This window comes from Polypterus senegalus, chromosome 8 (assembly GCF_016835505.1).
Source record: "Polypterus senegalus isolate Bchr_013 chromosome 8, ASM1683550v1, whole genome shotgun sequence".
Taxonomy (NCBI): domain Eukaryota; kingdom Metazoa; phylum Chordata; class Cladistia; order Polypteriformes; family Polypteridae; genus Polypterus; species Polypterus senegalus.
This window is the reverse complement of record NC_053161.1, coordinates 2168009-2187595: the sequence shown is the minus strand read 5'-3', so window position 1 is coordinate 2187595 and position 19587 is coordinate 2168009. Positions and strand designations below refer to the sequence as shown.

At 38.7% G+C, this 19587-nt stretch overlaps 1 protein-coding gene across 1 annotated transcript in view; it reads right to left on the bottom strand.

Moving 5' to 3' along the window:
• The window catches only part of nfkbib (nuclear factor of kappa light polypeptide gene enhancer in B-cells inhibitor, beta), a 43512-nt gene extending 26380 nt beyond the window's left edge, over positions 1-17132 (bottom strand). The window contains exons 1-3 of the mRNA XM_039760600.1: positions 16615-17132; positions 12988-13105; positions 12681-12882 (exon numbers count right to left, since the gene is read on the bottom strand). Of these exons, the coding sequence (XP_039616534.1) occupies positions 12681-12882; positions 12988-13105; positions 16615-16973 (679 nt within the window). The 5' untranslated portion in view covers positions 16974-17132. The remainder of the gene's footprint in view (positions 1-12680; positions 12883-12987; positions 13106-16614) is intronic.
• Positions 17133-19587: the final 2455 nt, after the last annotated feature.

The following is a 19587-nucleotide window of genomic DNA, read 5'->3' as shown; positions in this document are numbered from 1 at the left end:
AGTGAGAGCTTTGCCTTTTATTAGTATAGATATGTATATAACAGTTCTTGAAAGCAAACTTGTAAGTGCAGATGACATCTATTATTTATTGGCTCTGGCAGAACCTAAACATGAATACAAGGTTTTCCAAAATCTAAGTACATTTCTAAAGAGGTAAAAAGAACTTTAACTCTTTCAGGGCTAATGTCGACTTTTGTCAAAATTTAGGAGTAGAGGACGGTAATTGGCTGTAAACTACAGGGTGAGGCAGAAGGCTGCGCAGTCCAAGTTGATCTGCTTGGAAGCATTCTTCTGCATTTGGCCTCAGTAATCGTTCGGTAAGGCGTATTTTGCATTTAGACCAGTATTTCCATCCCTACAAACTGTCAAATGCTATTTCAATATGAACTCAAATCTTTCAATACATTTCTTTGTAAGAAAAATGAACAATTTTGTGATTTTGGAAAAATCATCCATCCTTTCTGCCTTACACTGTACAACAAAACTCGTCCTTATGTTTTAGTTTGACTCTCTTTGCTAGAAGAAAAGTTACATAGCTTTGTTGATTTAACCTCGATTCCCTACACGGGCATGAATAGCAAAGAACAAACAACCTCTAAAATGGCACCGACATCTGGAAAGAGACCAAAGCGAACATGCAAACCAAAATACTCCGTGGACATTTTACATAATTTTCTTAAATCGGACTCTGACTTGTCAGACTCCGAGTTTGATGCAAGTGATCTGGAGATCAAAAACAAAGTGAGGTACCAGCATCATCTGATCAGTCCCAGGTGATGGTGGTACTGAACACTTTTGTGTAGCTGATACGCCTACAGCAGTTTTTTGCCTGGGAGGACCACCACTTATGATGATAAGAAGTACAAACCAGATTGTGTAACACTGTGACCGTCACTATCACCCACCTGCTGTGCAAAGAGCAACAGACATTTTATGTTGACTTAAGTGTGAAATCATTGCTCTGTGTGCTTTTCAGAAAACTGTGTTTTTTGGAAAAAATATTCAGCCCTCAAAGAGTTAAAAGCATGAATTGGAGATGCCCTATACAATTCAACAGCTCTTTAAAGGAATACTACACCTAAAAATTATTTTTTATATGTTACTTACCCCATGTGTACTTTGTAGTGATGAGCCTGAAAACTTTTTAAACTCATGTTTCCATGTAGAATGGAGAGAAAGGAGTTTTTCACAACAGAACTTAATGGTGGCCATTGTTGTATAATGGCAAATGATATGAAAAATGTCCATGGAGGAAAGGTGAAAAAAAGTTACTGTTATACGGTTACTTCCTGAATTATCAGTATGCACATAAACAAGAAATCTAAAGCCTCACGGGAGTCATTTTTGAATTAAAGACAGAATTTGTGACCAACAAATGACAGGGAGAGGTAGGTCTTCAAAAAGTCAACGAATGGATAACATATGTGGATTATACAACATGAGTAACGTGAGATTTTTTTTTTCTTTTATCCATGAATGTCATTTTACATCGGTTGCTTTTATATAACACTGGCCACCATTGAGTTTTTTTTTTTTTAATGACACAATACAATCGTTTGTTGTATATGTCCTTAAACTGCACAAGCACATTCAGTCCAACTGACATGCCACAATGTGGGTGCTCACGCAATCTATGTGCAATATACAGTCATCACTGCAAGATGCTGCACAATGAATTATGGGAAATTCTATGGTGCCAATGACTGTCTGATGAGGCTGCTCATATTAAAAGAAAGCAAATTAAATTTCTGACATGACAGAAATTGTTCTGATCATGCAACAGCTCAACTGTGAGAGTCAAATGGGCACCATATCTACTCTCCTACTGCATGCAAAATGGCAGCTGACGAAACTGAAATTTGGGCAGACTCAGAAAATTAGTCAGCAACATAAAAAGAGGCTTAAAAATACAGCAGTGCCTAGTACTTCAAACAATTCTAACTTTGAACCATCTAGAGTCCGAACGCTAAATTCGAGAAAAATATGATCCACAGTTTGAATGATGCTTCTACATTGGAACTGTGCACGCAGTGAAACAGATGGCACTAACGCAACAAGTGTAAACATCATCTGTTGTGTACTGTCTTCGTGTTAGTACACCAACTGTTGTTGACATACAGGTATGGGCATAATCCCCTCTCATTTTCTCTTACCGGAGTCTCCGGTTCCGTCTTGCCGGTGTACTGTGCGGCCTGCTAACTCAATAGCTGCACCCAGAATGAGTCGATGAAGCCAGGTCACTGTAATTAGCAGAATGCAACTGTCCTTGACGATTTTATTTGCTGTAACCAGTAGCTTCAATTCACCCATCTTATTTGCAAGGGATCTCGCACTGGTGAGAAAAACACAAGGAAGAGGTGGGCCTTTGTGGCCACCTCCATAGCCTTGAATGCATGCCAGCCCTGTAGCCTGTAGTGCGTCCAAATTTTTTTTAGTTCAAAATGTGTACATTATGTCTATACTCTCACCTTTCCCTCACCTACATCTTAAGATAGCTTTCATCCCACAAAGTTTTCACTCACCTTTATGCTAATAATTATTCCTGAGCAGTATTCTGCAACAAGGAATATAAGGTAAATAATGTAAAATAGGAAAAACCTGAGTGTGCAAAAGGTATGCTTTGTTTTTATTTCCTATCACATGCATCAATGTTATATAGTTTCTTATGGGAAAATGTCAAAAAAACTGAAGAAAACATATCCATCAATTTTAAAGCTCGGTCACCAATTACAAGACAGTCTACATTATTTCTAATATCACTGATATCTTCTGTCAGCATGTTGTGTTAAACAACTAAATGACCTGTTATTAGATCAGCTGCATAGCTGCAAAAAACAGTGCTCAACTTAACTGAATTGCTGTTTGTTATCGAGATGGTTTCCTTTAATGTTAATCTGTTTTGCTACTTTCCCCATTAGAAGGCTAAGCAGTGCTGCATCAGGAACTATGAAGTGTACTTGTTTTTACCATGCAAATTAGTATTAGCAATTAGTTAATATATTGGAGAAAAAAAATCAACCAAAAATTAACTTGGCTTCAGAAAGTGTGTTAAACCCATAGTTTTCAAATAGAGAACTGTCAGGCTAAGCTTAGGAGCCTCAGCAGTTCTGGTGAAAAATAAATAATTCTAATTTAAATATTGTCATTAAATTGTCTCATGTCTCAAAATGTTCATTAATTGTTGGTCAAAATCAGTCCAATATCAATGTAGTTATTGACCTAGAGCTGTGGTTTTCACCCTGAGCGAAATGGGAGTGTCTGTCAGCTAATATGTGGGTGAAAACAAATAATTAAAAGAATAACTGAGGAAAAAATTGGGCCTTAAAAGGACAGTTGATTATACAGCAGGCGATCTAGAGCTTCCATGTTCGGCTGTGCTGCTACTGTGTGACTCTACTACTTCCCATGCCAATATGAAGTCTCCCAATGTTCACATTGAGTCTGAGGTGACAGTCTCCACTAGCTCCCTACCTCTTTAGGCTGATCTATGCCAAGATCAAGACTAGTCAAGATCCATGCACCAAGACCAATGTTTTTTGCAAAACGGAGACTCTTATCAAGTGAGTGCTGTCTTTCTTACCCCCAATTGTAGTCTCTCTCTCTCTTAGTTTTGGTAAACTTTTTAATGTAACATCTTTTTTAAAACAATTTTTGAAACTGTCACACTAATTCAGAAGAATATACTTTGAGGAACAAAGTGGAATATTAGCATGTGCCCTGGACTGGTAAATCTTCCATTTTCGAACTGCAGACTGTTTTTATTAAGTTTTAATTATTTTGCTCAAATGAACCAGGATGAACTGAATTTATAAGACTTTAATTAAAGACATTGCAAGCACCCATCCTTCATTGTTCCTGTATTGCATCAGTAATTTTATGCATCTGTTTCAGTCAGTTTAAAGCAGAAGCTGTTTTAATGAGTTAATAACCTTAGAATGGAAAAATACTATAAACACCACTGGACTAGAACCTCAATTAGTTTCAATTAGTTTATAGCCTGGGAAAGGAAAGAAGTACAAGGTGCTTTAATTATAAAATGCCAGGAGAGGCAAGATTGTTTTCTGATTTATAGCAAATGCTCAACTTTAGTACAACATTTCATTTGACAAATGCATATAACTTAAAAAAAAGTGCTATTTCAAAACATTTTGATTCCAGGAGGGGGTACACCATAGAAAAAACCTCAGAGCCCTTAGCCCAAAGATTTCATACAACATTTCATCACACTTACATTAAAAGTCTGCTCGCGATTAAGAATCTGCTTTGATTGATAGGTCTATTACCATGTTGTGTGATTATTAGAATTAGGTTTATATTAGTGGGGGGCTCTGACCAGATCGGTCAACATTAGGGGGGGCAGAATTAAAAAAGTTTAGGAATATCTGTATTAGACCAATAAAACAACATCAGCACTACCTACATTTATTTCTACAGCCCATTTTCGAACACTGAATGTAGTTCTAAGTTCTTCACAAGATGTCAAAAAAATTGTTACAAAAAAAGAAAAACAAATTAAATTAGTCAAGAACATTAATGAATAATTAATAAAAAAATAAATCAATATGAGCTTAATTTGTAGAACATTAGAGCCAAATATAAAATGTCCCATTCTAAGTCTCTAAAGATGAGCCCAAAGTCATATTGCCAGGAGAACAGAAAATACAAAAAAAAAAAAAAAGTCACAGACTGACACTGTGCAGTTAACATTGGGACAGGCTATTAATGAGGCACATACAACTAAGATCATGGAAGCCACTACTCGTCCATTGCACTGTATGTTAATTGGTGGCGACACCTGCATTGCTGACGATAAACTGAATAAGGGAACAAAAAGAGAAAGGGGAAAAAACAAACAAACAAACAAACAAGCAAAACAAACACCACAGCAGATGAGTTTTGATAAGCCTCGAGTAAGATTAGTTTTAGCAGCAGTATTTAGTTTCCTTTGTTGGGATGAAACATTGAACCAGCAACAGGATTATACATGCAGGAGCGATGGTGGAAGCAGATCATACTCTGCAGGTACCAATGGGAAAGGGTAAGAGGGGCTACAAACCAACCAAGGGGTGCAGTGAAGGAGCTGCAGGCACAGCCAAGTTAATGGTGAAGAGCGTCAGGGCTGTTGATGCAGAGCAGCAGAGATGGGATGATTTGCTCGGTGAGGAACTGTGGTCAGTGTGGCCATAGAAGTTGTAACATGAGCAAGGCAAATATAGTCATCACTTGTACCTACCCAAATTGGGAATGCGGGAAATTAAGTGATGCAATTGCCGTTATGGAACTGCATGCTTCTTTAGAAACAAGAATTACAAGAGGGATATTTTGCATAAATACTGCCAATAGGATTTGAACTGCTTTTAACTATTTATGATTCTCTTGGTTTTTATTGCACTGTTTTTTATGGATTTTTGTTTACTGAATATTTATTGAATGTACTTTAGACAATTATTCATAAAAAACATGAACTTTGCACTTTCAACAATTAGAACCTTGTTATTGCCTCTTACTTGTTTGTCCTTGGCCCATCTTTGGTTATAAACTAGAAGGGGAACAGTTTGGTGTTGGGTATGCTTCCTAGAAAGTGACCCCTAACAGAAATTTATATAAAAAAAAACAGTACTTTTGTACGTCGTCTGATAAAATGATGTCTAAATGTGGTGCAAGACTACTGATTTCATTACAGATTTATAGAGTGATTACAGAAAACCTGAGGCTACTATAACCAAAAAAAAAAGACATAGCCCTTTACTATTTGAGATTGCTTAATAATAAAATACTTGTTTTTAGTGAAATTTAAATGAGACATTGTAAGAACTTTTAATAAAATTAACACTCCATTCTCGATCACTATAAACTTTCTTCACTGGGATTATATGGAATGTAATCACATTACTTGTAATGTGTCTGCTACAAACATTACTGAACAGCAGGAAACAACATTCTAGTTTCAGTTTTAATTGCAGCAATTTTACATACACTAATATTATTTTAATAAATCTGGGATATACTCTAGAGTGGATATCAGTTTATTTATGCTGTACATTGATAAACTGAACTTCAGTTACTATCATAAAAATGTATGTATGGCTGATCAGAGTTGTTTTCCAATATGCAGTATTTATAGTGAGAAAAACATTTACTTATTCCACATTTCCTCTGTTATTGGAAATATTTTGACAACGAATGAATAAAGTTGAGGACTGGATGATTTGCCACTACTAAGGGAACCATGTATTGTGATCTGTATCAGAACATTTTTAAGGAGAATGCCCAGTCATTTGCCCCTAAACTAAAACTGTGGTGTAGATGGTTATGCAGTAAAACAATTCTGGAAAATACAAACGCAAATGCACATCAGAAGTATAAAGTTTTGTACTGGCTTTCTTAATACATCTAGATCTAAATCCAACAGAGATGCTGTGGAAAGACTTGAAACAAGCAGATGATCTGCCAAAATGTATGTCTGAATTAAATCCGTTCTGCGGGGGGAAGTGTGCTAATATTTCACCACAAAAAACACACAAGGCTTGTATTGAATTATACAAGCAGCTAAGAATGGTGCAAAGAGCTATTAATTGCAAGGAGACAAATACTTTTTCAAAAACTGCTAGTGTGGAATAATTTGGCTTCATTCAATAAATAAAATGTTTTATCCGTTCACTTTGGTGCCCTTTACTTAATCTTAAATTTCATTTAAAAAACTGAAAACATTTAGTATCAAAAATACACAACAACAAAGGAAATCAGGAAGGAGCAAATACTTTTTTTTTTTTTACAGCACTGTAAAACAATAAGGTGACAAAAACATCAGGCCATCTTATATTAAACTGTAATGAACTGTGTTAAGTATAGCACAGTAGTACATGCTTAGATATGCAAGAACAGCATTTTGTCCCATTAAAACGTATCACAGAATATACCGGGGCCGTGGTATGCTTTAAAATGTTGCATCTACACTTCAAAATATCAGCAATGTATTATACCACTGCCTCGGGTTGCCTTAGTTGAAGAGATGCTTGCAGATTGCAAACAATAATCTGCTCTGCCCATGTAATGAGCTGTTCTGAGTGGGTTGTGGGTGAATGGTGTGTATTCTCATAACTGGTTTTGTTGTCTCACAGATGTTGCAACTCAGTACATGTAGCAGTATTCTGCAATGTTACTACAATGATTCAAAGGTAATTCACTCCAAGTTCATTTAAAATCACTATAAAATGTTCTGTATTGGCACAAAAATCTAAAAATAGGTTTGCCTCTGCAAAAAATGAATTTGAATAAACATCTAACAACAAGAAACTAGTACTGCTTTTCTTTTTTCTTTTTTTTAAGGAAACCATAAGTCAAACAGAGTCCTCAGTGGTTCTCTTTCTATGATCTTTTAAACAAAAAAGGCAACTCAGCTTTTCTTATAGTAGGAAAAAGTATTTTGTTGTGCTTGATCATAGTTTGGTTATAGAGCATATTTTGACATTTGTTACCATGCATGTAAACAACATGCTGCATAAAGCATATACAAATTTGTGTTGATTTATTTTGCGAGCTTGTAATGTACACAATGTGATGTACATGTAGGAGGACAATGGCACTGGCTTTTTTAAATAAAAATGTAAGGCCCTGCTTTGATATATACTGCAATCAGTGTATTTCAGATTTATTATTTTGTAAACACATTACAATTACATTCATATTTGTCTGCTAGCAATGCTTTAGAAGTGGAACGGAATTATTGGCAGAAATAGGGAGGGTTACGTCAGGAAGGGCATCCGGTGTAAAATTTTGCCAAATCCATATGCGGACAGATGATCTTCTGTAGCAACCCCTAACGGGAGCAGCCGAAAGAAGAAGAAGACGACTCTGTTTAGTTTTTACTTTTATACTGTACAATGGTGCTGTATATTGTAGTGTATGGGTTGTATATGATGTTTATTTACATTGACAATGTATCCAGCTAATTGGCAATGGATGATATTATCGACCATCAGCTCAGCCCTAGAATGTAACCTTTCAAAGTATAATTCTGAGCCGAGTAATTCTTTATGGAGTCCATATATTCTCTTGTGGCACCTTTTTAAAATGCTGGTTTCCCTTCTCATTGGTCAACTGCCTTCTTGTAAGTGATCTAATGCAACTGTGTGGACAGTATGTATGACACCATCAGGGGTGGACAAATCAGTAGTCTGGACGCTCAGGGATGAGAAGGTGATAGGTGGGTATGGTGTCAAGGAGAGGAATGAACAAGGTCAGATGATTGTGAAGGAAATGGCTGTGGTGAATATGTATGTTATGAAGAGGAAATAACATAGGATGACATACAAGAGTGGAGGAAGATGTACACAGGTAGATTATATCCTATGCAGGAGGGTCAGTTTGAAGGAGACTGGAGACTGTAAAGTGGTGGCAGTGGAAAGTGTTGTAAGGCAGCATAAGATGGTGATCTGTAGAAAGACATTAGATATCAAGAGGAGGAGGAAAGTGAGGGCAGAGCCATGGATCAAATGGTGGAAGTTGAAAAAGTAAGACTGTAAGGTGGAGCTCAGGAAAGAGGTAAAAGAGTTACCAGACAGCTGGGCAACTACAACAGAAGTAGTAAGGGTGACAGCTTGAAGGGTGCTTAGTGTGACATCTGGACAGAGGAAGAAGGACAAAGAAACATGGTGGTGGAATTGGGAAGTACACAGAGAAAGAGGCTGGCAAAGAAGAAGTGGGATAGTCAGAGAGATTCAGAAAGTAGACAGGAGTACAAGGAGATAAGACGTAAGGTAAAGAGAGAGGTGGCAATGCCTACAGAAAAGGCATATGATCAGTTGTATGAGTGGTTGGACAGTAGGGAGAGAAAAAAGGACCTGTACCAACTGGCTAGTCAGAGGGACCGAGGTGGGAAAGATGTGTAGCAAGTTAGGGTCATAAAGGATAAAGATGGAAATGTATTCACAAGCGAGGTGATGAAAAGAGTATTTTGAGAGGTTAATGAATGAAGAGAATGAGAGAGACAGAAGGTTGAATAATGTGAAGAAAGTGAATCAGGAAGTGCAACAGATTAGCAAGGAGGAAGTGAAGACAGCTATGAAGAGGATGAAGGAAGGGAAGGATGTTGGTCCAGATGACATACCTGTGGAAGCATGGAGGTGTCTAGGAGAGATGGCAGTGGGGTTTTTAGCCAGATTGTTTAATGCAATCTTGGATAAAGTGAGAGGATACCCAAAGAGTGGGGAAAAGTGTACTAGTACTGATTTTTAAGAATAAAAGGGATGTGCAGAGCTGTAGTAACTACAGAGGAAATAAACAGATGAGCCACAGCATGAAGTTATGGGAAAGAGTAGTAGAAGCTAGGTTAAGAAAGGAAGGTGATGATCAGTGAGCAGAAGTATGGTTTCATACCAGGAAAGAGCACTACATATTTGATGTTTGCTCTGAGGGTGTTTATGTAGAAATATAGAGAAAGACAGAAAGAGTTACACTGTGTCTGTGTTGACTTATAGAGAATATATGACAAAATGCCTAGAGAGGAGTTGTGGTATTGTATGAGGAAGTCGGGAGTGCCAGAGAAGTATGTAAGTGTGGTACAGGATATGTACAAGGGAAGTGAGACAGCAGTGAGGTCTGCGGTAGAAGTGATGGATACATTCAGGGTAAAGGTGGGATTACATCAGATATCACCTCTGAGTTCTTTCTTATTTGCAATAGTGACAGACAGGTTGACAGACAATATTAGACAGGAGTCCCCATGGACTATGATGTTTGCAGATGACATTGTGATCTGTAGCAACAGTAGGGAGCAGGACAAGCAGACCCTAGAGAGGTGGAAATATGCTCTAGAGAGGAGAGGAATGAGGGTTATTTGGAACAAGACAGAATACATGTGTGTGAATGAGAGGGAGGTCAGAGGAATGGTAAGGATGCAGGGTGTAGAGCTGACAAAGGTGGGTGAGTTTAAATACCTCGGATCAACAGTACACAGTAACTTGGAGTGTGGAAGAGAGGTGAAAAAGAGAATGCAGGCAGGGTGGAGTGGATAGAGAAGAGTGTCAGAAGTGATTTGTTGACTGATGGATACCAGCAATTGTGAAAGGGAAGATCTTCAAAACGGTATTAAGACCAGCTAAGTTACTTGGTTTGGAGATGGTGGCAATAACCAAAAAACAGGAGACAGAGCTGGAGGTGGCAGAGTTAAAGATGTTAACATTTGCACTGGGTGTGACGAGGATGTACAGGATTAGAAATGAGTACATTATAGGGTCAACTCAGGTTGGAGACAAAGTCAGAGAAGTGAGATTGCGTTGGTTTGGACATGTGCAGAAGAGAGATACTGGGTATATTGGGAGAAGGATGCGAAGGATGGAGTAGCCAGGAAACAGGAAAAGAGGAAGGCCTAAGAGGAGGTTTATGGATGTGGTGAGAGAGGACATGCAGATGAAGGGTGTAACAGAACAAGATGCAGAGGACAGAAAGATATGGAAAAAGATGACCCACTGTGGTGACTGCTAATGGGAGTAGCCAAAAGAAGAAGATTCTCTTTCAAGATGTTGATTATATTGTGGTAGAAGAATGCTATGCACTCATGTACAACAAAACTTTACAAAAAAGACATAGCTCTAAAAAGTTGCAGGTAACCCTCCACCCCATATATAAAGCAGGCCTACCAGAAAGTGTACCTGGATTACCAGGTTTGTAAAGCTGGTAGCCCAGAAGAGTACAATATGTATTTACAATTTGTCCACCCCTGAAACATATCCAAATGACTGTATGCATTACAGACTGCTTTGCCATCAATAAAACAAGAATATAATCTAATTCAGGGTCACTGGGGAAAAAAGCCTACACCAATAGCAATAGATCGAAAGTAGAAAACAGCCCCAGACATGGACAGTCCATCACAGGACCAACTTACACATGAACTCATACACACACTAAGAGCTGATGAAAAACTGCCAATCAACCAAACCAGTAACTCTTCAGAGGGTGTCGGAGGAACACAGGAATACCGGTAGTCCCCAGGTTACGGACATCTGACCTACAACTTACGAACGGGGCCGCAGTTGCGACGCATGCGCCTCAGTAACTGCTGCTCCGTCATCTTCGGCCTGGGGATGCTGCAATCAGTGACTTGAGGGGGACGATTTCGCTGCTTGCGCAGTTTTGTGTCCCTCGGGCGGCTCTCAGCAGCAAGCAGTGACCCGTGGTCCATAGTCACCGGGGCCACAGCTATCGCTTGTGTGGAAGGACGGAGGCTTGATGGGGTGGTTCGCTGCCCGCCCACTATGCCGCTGCAGCTACTGCTCCTGTCCGGGCTCACTATCCGCCTTTGGCCGCACCGTGTTCGTTCTCGATGGGTGTACGCTGCAGGCAGCATACTGTAGTGGAGGTGACTGTGTGGTGGGCGAGTGATGAACCCCTCCTCACTGCCCCCATTCATTCTCAATAGCAAGCCTGCTTGTACTGTTACGCATATAGCAGGAAGTTGTCTCTTGTCAGTACATCAGACGTGTTGACGACGGGTGCCTTCCTGCTGTGATAGCGTATACAGTGCTGTGCAGAAGAGCTCATCTTAACCTTTTGTCTTTACCCTTCAACAATGTCTGTGAAACACAAATCTGACGCAAGTGCTGGTGATACAGTAAAGAAGAGAAAAACCACCACCATTGAAAATAAAGTAGAAATAATAAAAAGGTCAGAGAGAGGTGAAACGCCATCATTCACTGGCAGAGCACTTAGTTACAGTCAGTCAACAATAGCATTTATTAAAATAATGTATCTGTTCCGATTTACATACAAATTCAACTTAAGTACAAACCTACAGTCCCTATCTCGTATGTAACCCAGGGACTGCCTGTACCTGGAGGAAACCCACGCAGACATGAGGCAATGGGTTAATGCCAAACAGACAACAACTGAGTGTAGGCTTCAAACAAGGTACACCTAATTCATATGTTGGCAGCACTATCAACTGATTTACCATGCCACCAAGTAAATACACAATGAAAGATGCTGAGATGCTGTAAGTAAATTCTGAAAGGAATTCAAACATCTGTACTATTTTAATAAGGAATGGCTCCTTACTTATTAGGTCTGGTGGTTTTTTTGAAAAATTATTGTAACCAAGACTTGAACTTCTTGTTTCAGAATAGACCCTAACCAATTTTGACTTTATCTGTAAGTCATTTTGGGGAAAAAGCCTCTGCTAAATGAATAAATATAAATATTACTAACACATCCCATATGCAGAAGCTATTAAAGCAAAACAATATTCATCTATTTCACAATAAATCAAATGACTATGCTTAAACTCTAAAGTGCATACATCAATCCATATTCCAGGAACATTCTCAGTACTATTACTAAAATGAACTGGACAGATTTTGTCAACTGAAATAGTGAAGCAAGTACTCAAGAACTTCATTGGAAAATACGGGGAAGTGCTTTCAAGATAGAAATAAGGAAGCATAACCATACTCTGGTTAGTCAGTACCAGAAAACAAACATAACAAACAGTGAAACGTGTAGTGAATACACTGCAATTAACAAAGAACTGGTTGAATTAAATCTGCACATTCCTTTTGTTAACAACCATGTGTATAATGCCATTACCAAGGGTTTTCAGATATATATAGTCAAGCTATTTTCCATCCACCCTAAACTTTCCTCTACATTTAACCCACCTTTGTTCCAAGGTTTTTTCTCACCTGCATAATTGGTGGTCTGAAGATGTGCTTTGTGCAAGTCAGGCCAGGTCAGTGCTGTTACACATTCCCACAGAGACTCCCTGCAAGCGATGTGTAGTGCAGTGTTCCCCTCCCGCTCCTGAATTTCAGGATTGGCACCAGCCCGCAGCAACTTCCGCACTGTATCAGGTTGCTTAACGATGACTGCAATGTGGAGGGCAGTCTAGGGAGGTGGAAAAAGACTAATTAGGCAAGCCTAATAGCCATAACCACAGTTCTGCTAACTGCTCCAAAGGTACTCAGAAAGTTATAAACGTAATGCCCTTACCTGGCCCAAATCATTCTGCACATTGAGGTACTCTGTCCTGGAGGGATCACCAGAGATGAAATTAAGAATGTATTCGAGGAAAAGAGTATGCTCATGGATCACAGCCAAGTGCAGAGCACTATACAAAGAAATTAAGAAAAAAAAGTGAGAAAACCTTCATATTTGATTTTTTGCCTACAGAAGCAGCAATGGTGAGCCTAATTTCATCATGATCATAGATCACAGATATTTAAATACAATATAGGGGTACCAACTATATACCAATGACACGCAGCTCAATCTGCTTATTACGACTTCAAGTTCCTGGTAAGATAGGGAGTGTGAAAGAAAAACAGAAATTTAAAACAAACCACATCTGAACAAAAAAAAACTCTGCAAAAAAGCTGATCTGCCAGCATCATGCACAGATAATACTTAAAGCCATTTGTACAATCTGTAAACCTATTCATGAAGAATTTGAATATGGCTAACAGACCTAATATAAATACAAATTAGCTGTGGTTAAAAAAGGAAAAGCTAGGTAGCCTTGATATCACCACAGATATTCTATTAAACAGTGAAGAAAGCTTTTGCAGTCTGTGTAACACTCTTCTGTAACAAACTCCACTGCACAACACTATTGCATTTATTCTCAAACCCCTTACACCCCCACAGTTTCATTCTCAATTACATATCAGGAAGTTGTCATTTCAGACATGAAAAGAAAGCTGTTTAAATGAAAACTAATTAATTTATAATGAAGATTCCCAGTGATAAATAATGTAATGCCTTAAAACTATCTTCACTTCTCCCTCAATAGCTTTATACCACATAGCAACATGAAGATGATCTAGTTTCGATTGACAAATATAGCCAGAAGCTTTGTTGGTTTCTCTTTACCTTTCATCAATTGACAAGAGAAAAGATAGACGGCAAGGATTATAATGAGCAGGAAAAGCATGACTGCCCAAAACACCACCTAAGTGCAGTAATACTACTTTACTAACCATTCAGTCAGGAATTCCCAAGCTATTATCAGTACATAAGCAAAGCAGCTGCGTGAATTTAAAAGAGGAAGTGCCTGTCTGCAGAGCTGGGATTTCTGGGGAAATTCCGATCAGGGGCCAGCAAACAGGCTGCTGCTATTACTGCCATACAAGTGTTTGGTGTTGCAGAGAACAGATACTGTTGAATTTTTTTAATGCCCCACATGTGGGTTGCACTGCCAATGCTCTTTTGTTGCTCGCTTACCATGAGCAAGTGATTGTTCACAGTGCATCCATTCATTCCTCTGCTAGCACATACTGTACTGCTAATATGCCAGCATCCTTTTAAGTAAAATATAAAAATGTAATGTATCACTGACTAATAATGACTTAAAGGATATTGCATTGACTGCAACAGGTGGAATATCTTTTGCTAATGGTGTTTCGGTGCAATAGTATGGACATTTCTTTTAGCCGGTTTCCTAAAGTCTAATACATGCTGGCTTATCATTGCCATCTTTGAAAGACCACACAGAGATCTCCTTATGGCACAACAGGATTACATTTAATCAGAAGCTAAACATCTTCACCCACATTTTCTGTCATAATTTTACACATGTTTGGAAGATACCTAACCTACAGTTAAGGATATGCAATAGCTGGAGCATAGGTATATTAGGAGAAGGGTCATACAGTAGTAAGACTAAATCATCAACATGCTGGTTTAAAAACCAGCATCCAATACTTTAATCCATACTGTAACCAATCAAGAAAGTAGCTTTTACATCTATAAATCCTTAGTCAGTTGAGTTAAAAGATGATATATGTAGCCTCCTCTACATCTTTTAAGGATATTTAAACCTGTTGCCAGTTTTTTTATGGATTTACTAATGATGTGTAAATGTATAATAAGACCCTCAAGTCAATCAACATGAATGGATTTATCTCAGTCTTCTTACTGTATATGCAAGAGACAACCACTCAAAAAAATATTTTTTTTCTTTTATTTATAAGGTCCTGAGAAAAGTTTTTAAATTAATGTCTTCATGCAGAATGGAGAGAAATAAGTTTACCATTTAACAGAACTCAATGATTACCAGTTCTGTCCAACAGCAAAGGACATGAAAAACTTCCATCATTTTTTTTGCATAGTCCACATTTACGTTATCCAGTTGTTTGCTCAATATGTGCAAAACCAATGTTTTTTTTTAGCTATAATCTGGTTATATAGTTACTTCCTGAATTATTAGGGCAAAACTATAAGACTTATGGAAAAGAATATTTGAAGACATGCCCCTCGCCATCATTCTTTGGTCAAGAGTACTGTCTTTAGTCGAAAAAGTTATTTCCATGAGGCTTTAGGCTTCCTGTTTATGTACAGGAAACAGGATAATTCAGGAAGTAACTATTTAACAATAATTTAGCAAAAAAAAGGCATTTGTTTTGCAAGTTTTGTGCTTACAACTGGATAAAAGACATGTGGATTATGCAAAATTATTTTTTTTTCCTTTTTAGCAAAACCGTATTTTACATTGTTTACCATTTGTACAGCATCGGTCACTATTGGCTTCTATTGTGTAAAGCTTTTTATCTCCATTCTGCATGGAAACATGAGAGTTTAAAAAATGTTCATGGTCAACTCTACAAAGTACATGGGGTAAGCAACATAATATATATATATATTTTTGGGTGGAGTATTCCTTTAAACGAAAAGATTCCTAGTTTCTTTTTTACCAGGTCATCCACATCACTTCAAAAAATCTAGACTGCCTGTCTGGTAACCTGTTGGAATTTATTGAAATTCTGCTGTGATACATATTCATTAATCACAAGGACAGCATAACAGCAAAGTCTTTTACTTCTATGTCTGACCTTACAGGAACAGCCTGGGATCAAATCCCATGTAAAAACATTATCTACATACAGTGTGCAATGTCTCCATGGGTTTTCTCCCTGCATAGCAAAAGATGTGTGTGTTCTGTTAACTGGCAGTTCAAAATTGACCAAGTGTGGTTGTATGCATGAGTGGGCCCTAGGATGAACTGCCCCTGTTTAGTACTGTCAGGACCTGATTTTGACTCTGATCCTGCCGTGACTCTAATTGGATTAAGCAGTTTTGATAATTTTACTATTCATCAGAAGACACTATGTATGTCCTGACGTGTTATACATTGCTACACACTTCATTTCATTTCTCAAGGTCTCATTTAAACATTATTGTCATTAACAGACTAAAGGGACAGTCTTTTACAAGGATGGTAAATTTGCAACACTGATAACTGCTATACATTAACTGGATGAAAACCATACTTGCATGTACAATTAAACAGACTCTTACAGCTGAGCACAAGTAGGTGGTCGTTACAGGGCCGGCCCCCCAAACCCATACATTGGGATATTAACCTTCCCTGACATCAAACTACCACTACCTATTCCTGGGCTCGACAACATCTGTTTTCGAGGAGATTGACTGACGGAATCAAGCATACATAATCTGAACGCATTTCTGTAAAATACGATGAGTAAACGCAGCAACAGTGCTCCCCTCAAACAAAGTCAATTGTGCTGGGAGGGGTGCGGTTTCAAACTCATCCTGTATATCACCAGTTACAGAAATTAGGTTACCCCCCAAACCGGTACCGTGCAGTTTATGTTTACGTACGTGTCCCCATCCTCGGAGATAAAGGCCAATGATCTAACTGTTTCTTCCAGGACCCTTGCGCTGTCCACAACGGGCTCCTCCGTTTCATGGGCAGGCTGACTGCAGTATTCTTCGCTCTTCTCTCCAATTTCTATGGCCACTATGCCGTGTGTAATTTTGCTCAGTTCTGCGTCTGACTCCTCGATGAGAGAATCTCCTATAGCTGAGTCGAGACGCTCCCCTGGGCCCGAATGACAGGCATCGGTCCCACTGGAAAAGCAAAGCCCGCTATCGCACCACTCGTCCGTGGGGTCTAGATCCTTTGCCTGGCCGCCAAGGCCAGAGTGCTGGCTATACAGGCTGGTCATTTTCGTGTCCATCTTCAACAGTCAGCTTTACCCCGGTTAATATAACTGGGGGGGCATCACTAACCGGAGTTCAGTACCCCTTCATACCCGTCCAGTCTCCACTCTTTCGACGCTCAGTGAAGGTTGGGGAAATCCCCAGGCTGCTCCCGTCAATCATGACGACGTACGTAAAGAGCAGTGCTCTCTGGGAAATTGAGTTGCATCGCGCACAGTTTTCTGGGAAAATTATTCGGAAGAGATGAAAATGCACGGCATTTTGGGAAAATGTAATAAGGAAATGGTGATGTGAGTTATGTAAAACGAAAATACTGTCAAATACAGTGTGTAAGTAATATAATACGGAAGGCATAAAGCCAAAGAAAGTTCGCATTTTTTTAAATCTTAAAGCAGCAGCCATTTTTCACAAAGTGTACATCACACTGTTTGCTTTTACCACTAAGTAGAGCAAAGGGCACAAAGAAATAATCATTAGCTGCATTCAGATATACTAAAACAGTGATTTTCAACGGTGCCACTGGGTGGCACAGTTCACAGGTGTCGCAAAAGGACATGTTAATGAATCGAGCTAGCATTATTATTATTATTATTATTATTATTATTATTAAAGGCACTAGCAACCAAGACCATTTAAAATATCCTAATTCATAAATGTAATGTTTTACTTAATGAGGAAGAAGTGCATAATAAACAAAAATAGATGTGCCAAAAAAATTTAATATTAAAATTTGTGATTCAATTTAAATGTTTAAAGGCTAAATAATCTTAATTGTGATATTATTTTGTCATTTTTCACCATCTGATTGAGATCCATGGTGGGCTAGATCCCTAGTAAAACATCAAAAATCATGAAACAATTATATTCATAATTGCTGACCTTGAAATACTCTAAAATGATACTCCATATGCTTATGTTTGAAATGAGTTATTTGTAAACCTCTGTGGATGACTCTTATAGGGCTAGGATCACTGGTAAATAATTGAATATCCAAAATATCATATTCGTCATCAACAAGCTTGAAATGGCATAAAACGATACTCCTATACTACCGATCCTCATTTTTTCAAAGTTTTGTGAGCAGGGGTAGCTTTAACCCCTTTTCTTTCATTAGGGGGAGAATCCTTAAGGCTACTTGATATGGCATGCACAACCTCAAGTCCTCCTATCCTATTGGTTTACTTTTTATCATAATGGTGACATTTTACTGCACAAAATATGGTCCAAAAATGGCCTATAAAATGAGGGTTTTTTTGGGTCTAGAGGGCTGAAAATGGGAAGTACTCTAAAAAAACTTAACATTCTGCAAAACTAAGCATCAAGACAAGTTGAACAATATATCATACACTATATTGCTAAAAGTATTGGGATTCTTGCTTTTACACACACATGAACTTTAATGACATCCCTTTCTTAACACATAGGCTTTAATCTGGAGTTGGTCCACCCTTTGCAGCTATAACAGCTTCAACTCTTCTGGGCAAGGCTTTCCACAAGGTTTAGGAGTGTGTTTATGGGAATATTTGACCATTCTTCCAGGAAAGCATTTGTGCTGTCAGGCACTGATGTTGGATGAGAAGGCCTGGCTCACAGTCTCCGCTATAATTCATCCCTAAGTTGTTCTTATCAGGTTGAGGTCAGGGCTCTGTGCAGGCAAGTCAAGTTGCTCCACACCAAACTTGCTCATCCATTTCTTTATAGACCGTGCTTTGTGCTCTGTTGCGCATTCATGTTGGAATAGGAAGGGGACACCCCAAAACTGTTCCCACAAAGTTCAGAGCATGAGATTGTTCAAAATGGCTTCGTATGCAGAAGCATTAAGAGTTCCTATCATTGCAACTAAGGGGCCAAGCCCAACCCCTGAAAAATAACCCCACAGCCTAATCCCCCCACCCCCAAACTTTACACTTGACATAATACAGCCAGGCAAGTACCGTCCTCCTGGCAACCACCAAACCCAGACTTGTCCATCAGTTTACCAGACAGAGAAGTGTGATTCGTTACTCCAGAGGACATGTCTTCACTGCTCTAGAGTTCTGTAGTGGTGTGCTTTACACCACTGCATTTGAATTCGTTGCATTGCACTTGGAGATGTAAGGCTTGGATGCAGCTGCTTAACCATGGAAACCCATTCCATGAAGCTCTCTATGCACTGTTCTTGAGCTTTTGGAGGTCTGTAGCTACTGACTCTGCATAAAGTTGGTGACTTCTGCACACTGTACGCTTCAACATGCGTTATCACCGCTCTGTGATTTTATGTGGCCTACCACTTCGTGACTGAGTTGCTGTTGTTCCTAATTGCTTCCACTTTGTTATAATACCACTAACAGTTGAGTGTGAAATATTTAGTAGCAAGGAAATTTTATGAATGGACTTCACAGGTGGCATCCTATCACAGTACCATGTTTGAATTCACTGAGCTCCTGAGAGTGACCCATTTTTTCACAAATGTTTGTAGAAGCAGTCTGCATACCTGGATGCTTGATTTTATACATCTGTGGCCATGGAAGTGATGGGAACACCTGAATTCATTGATTTGGAGGAGTGTCCTAATACTTTTGGAAATATAGTGTATGTGTAGGTTTCTGGTGCTAATGAGTTAGGAGGCGCCAGACAAAAAAAGAAAAACTG